Source organism: Eucyclogobius newberryi, unplaced genomic scaffold, assembly GCF_026437365.1.
Source record: "Eucyclogobius newberryi isolate DKJ021-1_F unplaced genomic scaffold, fEucNew1.0.hap1 SCAF_16, whole genome shotgun sequence".
In the NCBI taxonomy this organism is placed as follows: domain Eukaryota; kingdom Metazoa; phylum Chordata; class Actinopteri; order Gobiiformes; family Gobiidae; genus Eucyclogobius; species Eucyclogobius newberryi.
Window position 1 is genome coordinate 16,850,304 of NW_027315790.1, and position 14,244 is coordinate 16,864,547.

The window sequence follows — 14,244 nt, forward strand, 5'->3', positions numbered from 1 at the left end:
GAAAGGTTAGGAGCAGATTGTGATCTTTTGCGCGCAGTTTGACCGTCATTTTTTACAGTTACCAAGCGGCACACGCTGTCTCCTGGCGAGCTATGAGCAATAATCATAATTTAGCATCGTAAAAACCAAGGGCAGCGAAAGGCTAATGTTCGAGCCCTCTATTTGGTTACACTGTTTATTTTGAAAAGGTTAAACAGAAAAGCAAGCCAGAGGGGTTAGAGGTTCAAACATATTTATTATTCGTTGAAATTGACTTTACTCGTGTCGTCGGGCCAAGTAGGAAACGGACTTTACAAACACTACACATGTCAGCCGTTGAATTGAGCATAAAACAAAGCTGGTGAAGGGTGATTCCAAAAAAAAAGGAGACAAGTTTGATGAGTTTGTGCATCGAAAAGGGGGGAAAAAAACACTGTTCTTCAATATAATAATACAAATGCATAGGAAGTGATATTATTCAGCACAAGGGGGTTTAAAGTACTAGAAATCACAAAATAATATACAATAAGTTCACAATAAGAGGTGAAATGGTCGGTTTCAGTTTGGTTTTGGCATTGCGACGGTCCATTTTAAGAGCAGAGAGAGTAGAATAAGCCTTTTCATGTCCGCGAGTTCAGACGGGTGTGATTGACAGGTGGATTAGCCAATCAGAGTCAATCCACCCGCCATAACAGAAACATATGGCAAAGAATGAATAAGAATTAACACCGTACTAGCTTTTCTTAAACGACTCTACAGTGAAAATGGCCCTCTCCAAAGCACACGTGTTTATGCCGTTTGTCGCTCTGAACACGTAACGAGTCCGCACACACCGAGCAGAACTGAACCGGGCCACGTCACTCGAAAAAAAAGGCGATTCACTGATGACAATAAAGTGATAGTATGTTCATTTGGGTCGTTCCGATTCAACAGTAGTTTCATTTGCAAACTTCCTTAAGGGACTAGTACAAAACGACGATTGAAAGAAAAAAAAATGTCTCTTTTGGGAAAAATAGCGACCATTTATCATTTTACTCTAGGACAAAAGAAGCTCTCTGTTATGACTATGTTCGCTGGTAAGAATGTGGAAATTGAGAAAAAAGTATTTGTCCTTTTTGAATGCAAAGTAGATTTTTTTTCACATTGTTGCTCACCCGAACATGTCAAGGTAAAAACAACCTACTTTGTCTTCAAAATGAATACACAAAGGTATATAAAAAGATGAATTTCATTAATGAATGTCAAAGATGTTTACATTTCTAAATGCAAACGAAGAAAAAGTTTTTTAAGTTATTAGTGCACGATAGTCCATAAAAAACATCACCTAATAGAATCCGAAGTGGAAGAAATGTGAGAAAACACATTCAAATGTCTAGAACCACTGGTTGAGTTAATAACACCAAAAACCTGCCAAAGAGGCCCAAACAAAGTAGAATTTTGTAGTAAAATATTTAGCTGCACATCTTAGCGATCCTGTTTCAAAAGTCTTTGGCATTTTCGACCAGCTTTTTCTTTTAATATTTATTATTATTATTTTTTTTTTTTTAAATCAATATAAAAATTGACACTAGTAAGTAAAACAAAACGTATCAAATCGTATCTCTCCTATAGGTTTCATCATAATAAAACATCAAAGTGTTTTTCCAAAAAAGCTATCATATATCAATGCTACAAAAATCTATGCACTTATTTACAAAGTGAGTCAGCTCTGTACAAGACATTCAGCACACGTCATGGCTCTCAGGGACGCACAGAAAAATAACTTTATGTACCACAGTTTTTTTCCTTTTCTTTTACGGATAAGCGCAAATCGCAGTCCATTTCCTGGTTTGATTTTTTTCCGTTTCACATGAAGTCGTTGAGTTCCGCCTCCAAAGCGGCGGCCATCTCGTCTGCTTCTGAGCCGCTGTCTTCCTCTTCCTCATTAGAGTCTTTGGAGGACTCCTCATCAGAGCCCGCCGCTGCCTTTGCTCCTTCATCCTCCTCCGCCTCTTCCTCCTTCGCTTCATCGTGCTTGCGTTTGTGGCCCCTGCGTGAAAAAGAAGAAGAGGAGAAAAGCCGGTTTAAAAACAAAAAACAGCAGGTTTCCGTGCGTTGCTTTATAGTCGACAATGGGATTTGGTGTGACGCCGGATTGGGAGCCTTCGCAGCGATGCCCAATATGGAAAAGACGTAAGCCAAAGCGTTACGGCCCCGTTTCGACATAGTGAAGATTAGGAAAATGGCTATAATGAAATTCATCTTTATAAATGAGCCATTCTTTGTCTTTGCGGTGAACGGAAATGGAAAAATTGCTTATTTGCTTTCTCGTGCCCCAATTTTGTCAGAACCTTTATGAAACAGATATACAGTTGACTTGATATTTTTTTTGACTAACTTTTAGACAATGCAGACATGATTCTGGTTTAACACCACAAGCAGTTCTCTGTGGATTTTATTTCCTAACAGTAAAAACGTTTATCAAAGAATAGTTTTAATTAAAAAGTTTTGTCACATCGAAAACGTGCAAATCTTTTAGAAACTTGAATTTGGACGAGGTCAGGGCAGCTTTTCGTTTCTTCACAATTTCACATTTTGAAGTGTTCAAAAGGTCTCGTAGAGGCCAATTATTTACAATTTGCACAGTTCAGAACTTTCAAGGGGAAGTTACTCGAAGAAGAAAATAATTAAGCTTCCGTCCATGAAAGTAGTCAACAAATTAAGGTCCAATAATTATGCGCAACATGGATTTCTTTGTTTGGCCCAGAGAAACAAAAAATAACGGATGAAAAGAAAGGGCGTGATTTGCAGTCCTGTACTTTGAGTCGAGCGTGGCCCCCTGAGAGCTGTACTTTAGAATAAACAAAGACATGTTCTGTGCCAGTTCACGCCTCAAGGTAAAGAACTGTGCAAAAACCCAGCAAAGAAGGAGAACAAAGTACTTCCGTGTTTATCGAGGACTTCAAATGGAACCCAGGAAAACACAGCCCAAATAACGATGTCTTTGCAAAGACGGTTAGTAAAAGCAAATTGGCAAAAGGAAATCGCTTAACAAATGTAATTGTACGACACTCCTGAGAAGCGCTTGGGACCCGGAGCACTCCTGAGATGGACGCACCACAGCAGAGCAGAATCAGAATGTAAAAGACTCGAGCAAAAAGAAGAAACATGTAAAAATCCAATTAAAACATTTAAAAACGGATCAGTTTGGGACGACCATAACTGACATACAGACACTGGGGGAAATAATCACTTAGACTCAGCTTAGAAACGGACAATTTGAATAGAAACTGGACTGAATCGTACGCCTATCTTTTTGGGTTATTTTTTTATTTATTTTTTCTCCACTAAATTATTATTTTTCAATCCTACAAAATTTGCTTTTACTCTCTGGTCCCGTCTTTCGTATTTTATTATTAGAATTATTTTTTCTTTATTTTTTTGTCTGTTTTTTCTTTTTATCCTATTGTATTTCTAACAATGTTACATCAATAATAACAACAATAATCATAATTGTAATTTTTATTATTTGTATACTGTTCTGTTTGGTGTTTGTTAAAAAGTGTGAAAAAACACAATGTCTGCTTAGTCATTATTTTAAAAAGGTTAATGTATAGATTTCAGGTGCTTTTTGGTAAATTTAACTGACTGTAAAACAATAACATGAAGGGAAACTCACACATTGATGAATTTCCCTGGTGCAGATGAGGCGTTTAGGGCTGTGGCGTGGTTATTGTGGTGGTCCGACATAGGCCCCTCTCATTAGCCCGCGCCGCGCTATCACCCACAGGGCTAACCTCCCTGAACAGCAGGGCTCCGCCTCTGTTCATTAAAGGTCACATGTCGGCTAATGTGGGCGCCGCGCTGGGTGACATGACACCTACGGCCAGCGCACTCGTGTGTGGGCGAGAGGCTCCTCACTCTGACATCCAAAACCCACAAGATCCAAGATGAACAATCGCACGGCAACAGACGCGGGCAATTAATGATTCTTTTAATAGCAGACAGTAAACAAACTGGGCCGTGATCGGTTTAAGGCAAACCTGTTCACGCTGTTCAACCCGAGCGTCAGACAACTTTTCAAATGAGATTGTTCGATGGAACTTTTCTGGAGGAGGCGGGTTTGCCACATGTTTTCCTGGAGATTTTGTCTGGAATATTCCACAGTTTGGCATTTCGCTTTTTATCCCAATGGAGACCTAATTGAGGTGCTAACAGGTTACAAATCAGATCTGTGAAGAGGCGTGCTCAGTAAGAAAACATGTTCATGTCATTTCAGGTGCGACTTTCTAATTATTACAACTGACTATTTATGTTGAAATCTTGAAGTATTAATGATGATCTTATATTCTATCATTTTTAGCATTGAAATTAATGTCATAATTTTCATAATGATATAATAATTTGATAAATCCTGCCACTAGCTTGCTTTTGTAAATACTGTAACACTTGTAAAGCAAATGTGAACCTTGTGTTGTTTGTTTTGCTCTAAATGTTTTTGAAAATTTTATGACTTGCCACTTTATTCAGACCTTCTCTTAAAATCCATATTGCTCAGGGATGTTCATGAGGCATTTCCATCTAAAATGTGGCCTGTGAGTGGATAAGTGATTCATGATAACCTGATAAAAAAGAAAAAGTAGCTAAGTGGTACATTAGGAGTGAGTGTGTGCATGTGTGCTCCCTGGGGCCCCAGCGGCTCTACCCCATTTCCAAATATTAACACTGGAGACACAGGGGACAGTGGGGGGTGTTTGGACTTGAGTTCTTTCATTGCTTTGCGTCATTAAATCCAATCTAAATCCTCGAGTATTAATCCCACCACCCACAGTCCCAGAGATGGCCCTCCTCGAGCTCTCACTGTGAATAACAGGTACAAACACATGAGCCTGGGGTTTTTACATTACGACAAGTTTTATCAAAAGTTCCAAATTACAATGTTCATAATGTACGACCATCAAGGACAATTTCTGAATCAACTTCCAAGACAAAATGACAATTTAGTGAAATATTTGAATGGTATTTTTGTGACAAAGAAGTAATTTTCACTTTATAGATTTTAATCAAGGATTTTTGATCATAAGTGTGAATTGTGAGTCTTATTCAATAGACTTTTGGAAGCAAAATGTAGATTTTCTTGTGCGTCGTCTTAAGTCTACCACCTGCTTGCCTGGAATGTTCCATGGTATGGCATTAAACATATCCTGGGGTTTTTATAGAACCAAAAACACATTGAAAACCATGACATACTGGAGAACAACTCACTCATTGTCTACTGCTTTTTCTCATTAGGGGTCGTGGATGACTGGAGCCTATCCCAGTGACTTTGGGCCTTAGGCGGGGCACACCCTGGACACGGGCCAGCTCGTCAAAGGGTTTACAACTGGAGAAATGTTATACTACTAATCTAAAATGTTTGGTTTTTCTAAAATTTAAATGTAGCTGTTGCTTTCCCTGAAGTAACCAATCTATTCAACTCAAGGCTTCAAATAATGAGAATCCCCTCAGAAAAAGACTTGGTTTCCATCTCATCATGAAGCACTATCCCACATAAAAGCACATCAAGACCAAATAACTTTAGAAAGTGTACTTCAGGCAGAACTGTACTTGAAATCAGCAAAGGGAGCGGCTAGAGAAACACAGGGAGGATGCTAACTTCAAACGCATGTGACAGCTCTGCGGCGCTCTGCTTTGGGCCAGAACAAAGACAAAACAGCTACAGTAGGTAAAAATAAATATAAAATAGCTCACAGTATGGAAAACATGAGGTAATGTGCTATATAATGAGCTAAACTTCAAGGACAGAGATGAGCAGCGGTCCAGATGCAAAAGTCCCATCTCCAGAGAGCTCACAAAGCTTTTCATGCACAATGATTTCCAATACGGGTCATTGCAGTGCCTCATCCACGTATTGGACACTTCTGGAAACATGCACAAGTAATAGCTAAACAACCATGGACACATTCAAACTCTGACTACACAACTTGCTTTGAACGTTTTACAGATTCTGGTGAACATTGACTAAAAGGTGCTGAACCTGCCTTATAAACACAAAAAAGTTAATTTTAAAAGGTTTGTAGCAGTCCAGAGTTATTCTTCATTTTTTGGGGGTCTACAAGCATGTTTCACAACTTTCAGAGGCCAGAGCGGAGTTGTGACATCGCGGTAATGCTAACAACAACTAGCATGCCAAATGTTCTACATGTTAATTCAAGCGATTAATCACGGATTGATGCCGATTAATCACACGTCGGTTTTGACCAAACACGCTCTTTTAGTTTATGCAGGGAGGCTTACCTGAGAGTGGGAGGAGCAACGCTGACATCACATGGTCAAATTTACATGTAAAATCCATCAGTCTGACCACACATGCAAGTTTGATTTTTGTCACGAAGCAAAAGTGATCAGACCAAAGACCAGTAGATGGAGCGTGGACAGGCATTACGGCAGCATTTTATGACCCGCCCCGCAATGAAATGAGAATTTGTTGGCCCGTCACAACCCAACCCGCGAGACCCCCTGGTCAAAACCGTGCATCACCACCGTGTACCATTTTGTTTAAATATCTCCTGTTACGACGTGGACACCTGCGGCTCATAGACAGATGTATGTACCTTTTCTTTAGTCTCTGTTAATTTAGTAGGTGCAGCTTAAAATTACTATTGAGCACACCTGATTATTCAGGTGTGCTCAATAGTGAGAATTTGACTAAGTTTTAAAACCTTAAAGAATATACATATGTAATATATAATATAACACTCCTTACTAATGCCATTACTCCACAGCACTCTATAGAAAACCCAGAGAGCAAAGGCTTAAATGTCAAATTCCCAAAGTGCTTCAAGAAATGCACTTATGGTTTAAACTTCCCCCCCCACAACATTTGAACTTCAGTCAAAGTACAAAAGCCTCAAAGGGTCAAATTCAAATGCCAGATGACTAAGGGCTTTACAAAGAGCCTTTTCTTTAGCAGTGCCATTTCTGGTGAGAGGTTCGCAATCTGCCTTCTGCCTCGAATGTTACAAAGTATGGAATTACACTTATGATGGCACCACCAATACCAAGTTACACGCTAGATCAGTGGAAAGGCGACACCACTCATAGTAAGCAAGCATGTTTTAGTATTTTCTTAGCAATAAAAAAACGCTGTGATTAACTGCATGCAAGATAGATGAAGTACAATTCCACTGGTTTATGATGACAGCGAGTTCCAGAGTGTCTTAAATCACATCCACTTCCTCCACCTCCCGTATTATTTTTGTCACACGTGTCACCCGCAGACTCCACGATATGGATCCCCTGCCTCTCGTGGATTGGCCGGCCCCGCATGCAGAGCCCTGATAAGCAGCGCAGTGAAATGATTGTTTTTACAGGAGCTTTATCTGTCTCTCTCTGCCCCTCATTATATCAGAGTACTATGAGAAGTGACAGGGGCTGATAAAAGCACGGAGCCGCTGATGTGCGGGATGTACTATCGAGCTGAAAATATGTCACTTTTGCTTAGCGCCCAGTGATTAAAACAGCAAAAGAGCAAGGATTAAGCCAACTCAACACTGCACATTATAGATAATAGTGATAAACATTATTATCGGAATTGTTGTGGAATTGCCCTGTTCAAAGGTTCAATTTGAGCTTTAATATAAACAGCCGACATGTGCTGTTGATTTGGCATTATTCAATTCATCATAAAACTCAATTTGTTTACTGGGCCAGGGATTAGGGGTGGGCAATATGCAAAAAGCTATTTCAAGATTTTCAAAAATCACAAATTAACGTTGTTTTATCCTGACTTTTCTGCTGTCAAACTAGAAGTATCTGTTTTTTGGTGAGAGTTCACAGTTCAATGTGATTGGTTGAATCCACCTGTCACTCAGATCAGAGTATGACAAATGGGAGGAGGGAAAAGAAAAGAAAAAAAAATCTAAATCACAATAATATTTTTATATCACAAAGCCCTACTTATATTCCCCCTGTGCAGTATGATTTTTTCATTTGGCACAATTTCCTTGTAAAATTAATTTCCGAGTTCAGCCAAAGTTGAATGAAACCAAATAGAGCACAACATTCTTAACTTATTTAAACTACTTCTGAAAATGCCCTGTTCGGCGTCGAGTTTATCGTGTCCATTTTTAAGCTCGGCCAAACATTTTGTCAAAAAAGCGCTACTTTGCTAAAGGGGTCGTGCGAACCATTTCTAAAAAATCATTCTTGCCTTCATTCATTGAGGTGAAAGCTGCATGCCTGACTGGCCTACTTTCAGCACAGGCAATAGACATGCTGACACAGGCAAATGTACTTAACTCCCCAAGGCCGTGAACCCCCGGCAGTGTCACGAGGCTTGTAAAAGAATTATAAGAAAAAGGGTTTTATGCAACTTTAATGGACAGGTTATTTTCCATTCTAGTCACTTTAACATTTGTGGCACGTACTGGATTTTATAGATGTTAGTGTGTGGCAGTGCTGTACACCACTACGGTAGATTATTTTAAAGTCTTCTCTTAGTAACTGCTCTGGCAATGGGCTGCTTTGTGCTTTAGACATAATTACTTGGAAACAAATAGTCCAAAAGTGTGAAAGAGGTGTGATTCAAAGTCATGTTTGCTGCCAGTCTGTGTGAAAAACAACCCCTATCTGTAGAAATAGGATCAGATTAAAGGACCCAAGGGTACCATCTTATTAAACTCACATCTTTGGTGCGTCGACACAACCAGTAGATATTTACATTTTAAAGGCCGCACATAATACCTTTTCAGGCCTCTGACCCTGTTTGCACAGCACGATCATAATTAATTAAACAACCATATTAAAAATGCTAACTAGCAGCATGGCTGTAGGCAACACAGTAGCAAGTAGTTATTTGTGAAGGTAAATGAAGTGTGGTGAAGATTATTGACTTTAAGGCAAGTTTATTTGTAGAGCAAAATTCGTACACAAGGCAATTCAAAGTGCTTAACACAACAGGAAAAATGCATTCACATGCATCCACACACTGATCTGTTGGATGTAGTGACAGAGTGAATCCACTGGTCCATAATCACCTGCCGACAGTGAAACATAGATCTGAGTGTTGTCTGCATAATTGTGACATTTTTGCTGACAGGAGATCTTACTGATACTTTATGTCTACCTAGAGCCTTAAAAGCATGTTAGAATAAGAAATAAGATGGAGAATATAACTAGTCAGATTTCCTCCAGAATTAAATTAAATACAACTCCTTGTATTACCCCACAAGGGTCAAGCCTGAGACCACTTTCATTTAATCTCTACATGCTGCTGTCAGCAATAATTTGCCCTATCACAACTATGCAGACATTCACTGACTGTACTTGAATATTAACTAGAGGATTCACTCTGTCACTGCATCCAGCTCAAACAAGGTTGAAATCACCATCTTTGGCCCACAGAAAGTGTCAGCAGTCACACACCAGAGTCAGTACTAAACATGGAAAATCTGCATATACATTTTATGCAACTAAAAGAGGTGCAAATTGTATCTGCACCCTTCTTTTTTAAAACACATTTTGCAGTTATATTTATTATCCATCTATAAAGCACTTTGAGTTATATTGTGTACTTGCCTTGCCATCAATGCCAATCCCTCTCAAAGAAGCATTTAAATGCATCTAATGTCAGTAGAACCTCAGCAAAAACAAAGACTAATTAAATTAACCTAAACGTAAGGATTGGGATCATTTAGTAAGATAGTTTGAACAGTTTTAAGTGTTGGCCTGAATTCACTCAGTCAATTGAAATGCCCGTCACTGAGGTTTGCGCGAGAATACAGAAGTAACGTCCATGGTGCTTAGTGTAAATGCTACACGACGAGAGCTTTAACCTGGTCCACAACGAATCAATGAACAACACATGCTTCAGTACATCCATGGATCTATTGAGTCTTTGGGGAGTGAATTCTGTGTTCAGCCCATTCACTCAGAAAAACAGGAAATCTATAAACATGACTAACACTGTCCGGAAGCATTGTTCATCCACACATTGTTTTTCTGCATTTTTACCCATTGTATTTGAAGAGGCATTTGCTGCTCCACAAAACAGTGGAAATTGCACAAATCGCTGTTCTAATGCTTTCATATTTGACAGAGCCTGAAATGTTGAAATGTCAATCACCATTTTATTTGGAATCACATACTTTATTCTAACAATTTATGGTGACATTTTGTTTTTAATCAAATCAGTTTCATTATAACCGTGGACAGGACAAGCACTTTCAAACGTATCTTGATGCCAAACCACAAATCGGGTGCAACCAATAAAAAATAAAACTGAAATCAACAATACAGTTTGCATATTCTGCCTGTAAAAAGAAAAAGTATATATATCCAACATTGCAAATAACGCTTAAGTCAATTACTACACATAAATAATGGGCACAGAAATACAGTTTAAAAAACTAAAACAAAACATTGCTGGTTGCCCGACTGAGGCCTTCAACTTTGAATTTGATGTTATTCCATGTACAGAGAGATAAACCTCCAACTTTAGAACTTTTGTGATGACTCATATAGCTCCCGGGAAGAGCACTCCTACCTCAGCATCTCGCCTGTCCCAAACTTAGCCGCTTTCAACTAAGCATGGAACGGAACAAAACATACACATAATAATAATAATAATAATAATCTATGCATTCAGACATGACAAGAACAGCGGATTCTCCACATTTCAGAATGCATTTGAAAATGTGGAGAAATAGTTCAGCTAGCAGGTATGAATACTTTTGATACTCCCGCCTTCCACCCATGTCCTCCTCATCAGTGCGTGCTGTGGATGGAGAGCCCTGAGCAGTAGTGGGATTCTTTCTCAGAGTGGACTAATTGACAGGACGCTGCCTAATGAGATGCTCTTTACACCTCCATTGTTGGCAGCTACACATATTACCGTTATTAGGGTTGCTGCGGTTAGAAAATGTCCCTCGCGGTAACTTTGCATGCCTCAGCACCACGGTTTGCGGTATATGCGGTGTCCCATAATAATGCATGTAAATTGAGGCTGTACTTGAATTACAGCGACAAATATATATAATAACAGCAGGCATAAGCGACAGTATTTGTGTGTACATTAATGACCCATATTACGCCAAAAAGGCATCTTGAAAAGCACCTGGAGAGAGCCCACAGCCGATTCTCATGTTTCACTTTTGTTTCCGCATATACGACATTGATGCACAGCACGTGCTAATGCTTTTACTAGCCATTAATGGGTGGAAGAGGAGGAGGATTATGGCAGATTGGATCATATTTTTGGGCTGAACTTGACAGTATCTTCTCACTGGATTTGAACCACGTCACATTTACTTGTGGTTTACGCGTTTACCTGGACCGAGGAGGAGGTGATTACAGCAAGTGTTGATAATGCTCATTTTAGCTTCAACGGACAACAGACTGTGACATGGATTATTGTTATTGTTATTTACTGTTTTCGGGTGGATATAAGGGCAACTCTAGACCTTCAGTTCTTCTTTATCGGTAAGCTGATACACGGTGCTTTGTTTGTAGGCTTATGTTAAAACATCCATGCACACCTATGCGGTTACATCTGTGCTGTGTATCTATTAACTCATTGACGAGATTCAATTAAAGCAAACGCATCGAAAGTTGGCACCCAAAACTCAAGCTGAGTCTGATGGCAGAATACGGTTACGTTTTCTTAAAAACACTATCTGGTGTGAAAACATTAAAAAAATCATCATTAAACAGTTAAATTACATCGGACATGTGCGCGTAACACCATTAAAAGGTAAAATGCGGTTACCACGGTATTCTACACATTGTTCGCATGCCTCTTTATGATGGGAAAGTTTGACAGTCAAGTCTTGGATTTCGACTCTTGGTTTGTTTTTACACTGAACAATCTGGGTTATTCTGTGAGTCAGTCAAATGCAATGTAGAAGCTAGACTCCATCAAAGGCTGTGAATAGGGACATCTCCCTAGGAGATGGGGTACGGTGCAGTCTGTGGTGTTTCTAATGAGCAGAAGTGATGCATTCTGTGAGAGGTCCGAAGGGGGCCATGAGAGGTATTAGCTTCCAAGGGGTGCTAGCTCAATTTTAACGCAAGATGAATAGACAAGAGAACAAAAGAAAATGCACTCAAGTGAAAACAAAATGGCAAAAACTAATTTGTTCTCTCCAAACACTGACATGATCTTTTGACAAACCACTGTATTTCCAGTGTTGATAACAATATATTATATTTCCAGTGCATAATGCTCATACCACAATCCAAATCCATCACATTACATGAAGAGATGTGAAAACACGTGGAAGTGCAGAGAAGTGAAATGAATGCAAAAAAGGTGGCAAAAAAACAGAAGTTATGACCTCTCAAGGCGCCACAAACATGAAATTACTAAACGTCACCAAGATTTAGATTTTATGAATTAAGAAAACATTGGTTATGTTTGGGTGACATCAGATGCTCAGGTAGCAGACCCCTGTGCGGGCCCTTGCACTGAATCCACTATTAACAAAAGTGGCCCGAGACGCTCCGAAGTGAACCGGTCTTGGGGCCCAGGGCAAGAGGGAGAGTGGCTAATGATCCTGCGAGTTATAGACAGTGTCCTCACTAATCAGGTGTATGCCTATGGCACATATCTTTAATTCATCATTACATTATTTACAGTTCATTAGTCTTTGAGTTAACTGCTAAGATTGGCTCATAAGAGTTCCCTATTGTTGATTGTTCCCTGCTGTGACTGGCTGAGCAGCACCTGCTCATGTTGGACTACAGTTTATTTCTCCACCATATGTGGAGGCCAAATTAAAAAAGCAACTAAATGAATCAAGAGGTATGACGTAAAATGTTATGCAACGTTTCCTCTTGGCGCTCCCATTTCCCCCATCAACAGAAAAACAGGCACAATATGTAAAAAATCTTCCAGCTACAGTCCTGACCAAGCATAGCTCAAGATCTGAAGGTGTGGTGCCCCGTTACATTGAATGTTGGGTCAAATGAAGATTTCCTTATGGGGACCAAAAAATAAATACATAAAATAAAATACAGTGTACCTTAACCTTTTCATTTATAGGTCAATGTAAATCTGACTGGACAAAAAACATACATTAACTTAAAATCTGTGTTGTTAACCTCTAAAGTGAAAAAATGTATGTCTAAATCTACAATTTGATATATTATAATAAAGAAAATAATGAAATTACAATAAATGCAATGACTAATTAATTATGATACAATCAGAATTGTGATTAATATATTTAAACAAAACAAAAACAAGAAAAAAATCACAATCCTACAAAATTTACATACTCTTCTTGCTTCAAGAGTAGTGTTTTTTCCCCCAAGTAAATTTGTAGATTGACAGACAAATCTTGGGTAACCCCCATTTTGAAAGGGAAATCAAAGGACCCAGCACTTTGGGAAATAAGTGCATTGATGTGTTGAAGCCATTTATTCCCCCGTTGCTGAGTTTTAAACCGAGAATGGAAAAAGAAAGACAACAAAACAAAGAGATCTCTCTGCAGCATACAATTCACTTGTTTAGTGGGAGGAGGCATAGCTCAATAACTGACGGCTGAAGCAGAATCATAGAGTTGAGGTGATGTCCCTGTGGCAGAGGTGGTTGTGTGGTGACAGTGCTCAGAAAATATGGGAAAGAACGATCAGATTAGAGAAGGTCCTTACAAACAGTCATCATCACTTTCCCCCCATGGAATAAATCTTTGAGCAGAGGCTTAAGAGCAGTGAAGACAAACAATGGTTATTAACAGGCCAGTGCCGCCTGGAGATAAACTTCATATTGCAATTAACCTGAGCCTCAAGCTGAAAATAAACACCTATACCGTGACGCAATGAGCTGCAGAAAACTGGGTCACATTACTTGCAGTTTTCCTACTTCTGTATTCCATTATATCCGCATGAAAAGCCTGAGTAAGCATTTCTATTCCCCGCTTGTACCGTGCAGGCGCTGCTGAGCTGTGCGTGAACAGGACAGGCACAGTCAGCTGTTCAGTGGCCGCAGTGTCAGTCTCTCGTGAAATTTTTGTCACATTCATAATCTGGATTTCCCCCGTTTGACATTTCCCAGATTGGGCTTCTACTTCACATAAACGAAGAGCTGCATCACTTGATTAATGGAGCCTGAAGTGTGTCAAGTGAGAAATGGCTTTTTATATAAGTTTTTTCATCATTTGTTCATCATTTTTGGAAAGAACACGCATTTGCCTTTTTCCTGTTAAACTGAAAACAACTGATAAATGCTTTACTTTTATACATTTATACTGTTACTTTTTCAGTTAGGAGTTGTCACGCACTAGT

General features: G+C 39.3%; 1 protein-coding gene across 1 annotated transcript in view; it reads right to left on the reverse strand.

Moving 5' to 3' along the window:
* Window positions 1-1,822: 1,822 nt before the first annotated feature.
* The window catches only part of ctdp1 (CTD (carboxy-terminal domain, RNA polymerase II, polypeptide A) phosphatase, subunit 1), a 53,948-nt gene continuing 41,526 nt past the window's right edge, over window positions 1,823-14,244 (reverse strand). The window contains exon 13 of the mRNA XM_072447726.1: window positions 1,823-2,008. Coding sequence (XP_072303827.1) covers window positions 1,825-2,008 — 184 coding nt within the window. The 3' untranslated portion in view covers window positions 1,823-1,824. The remainder of the gene's footprint in view (window positions 2,009-14,244) is intronic.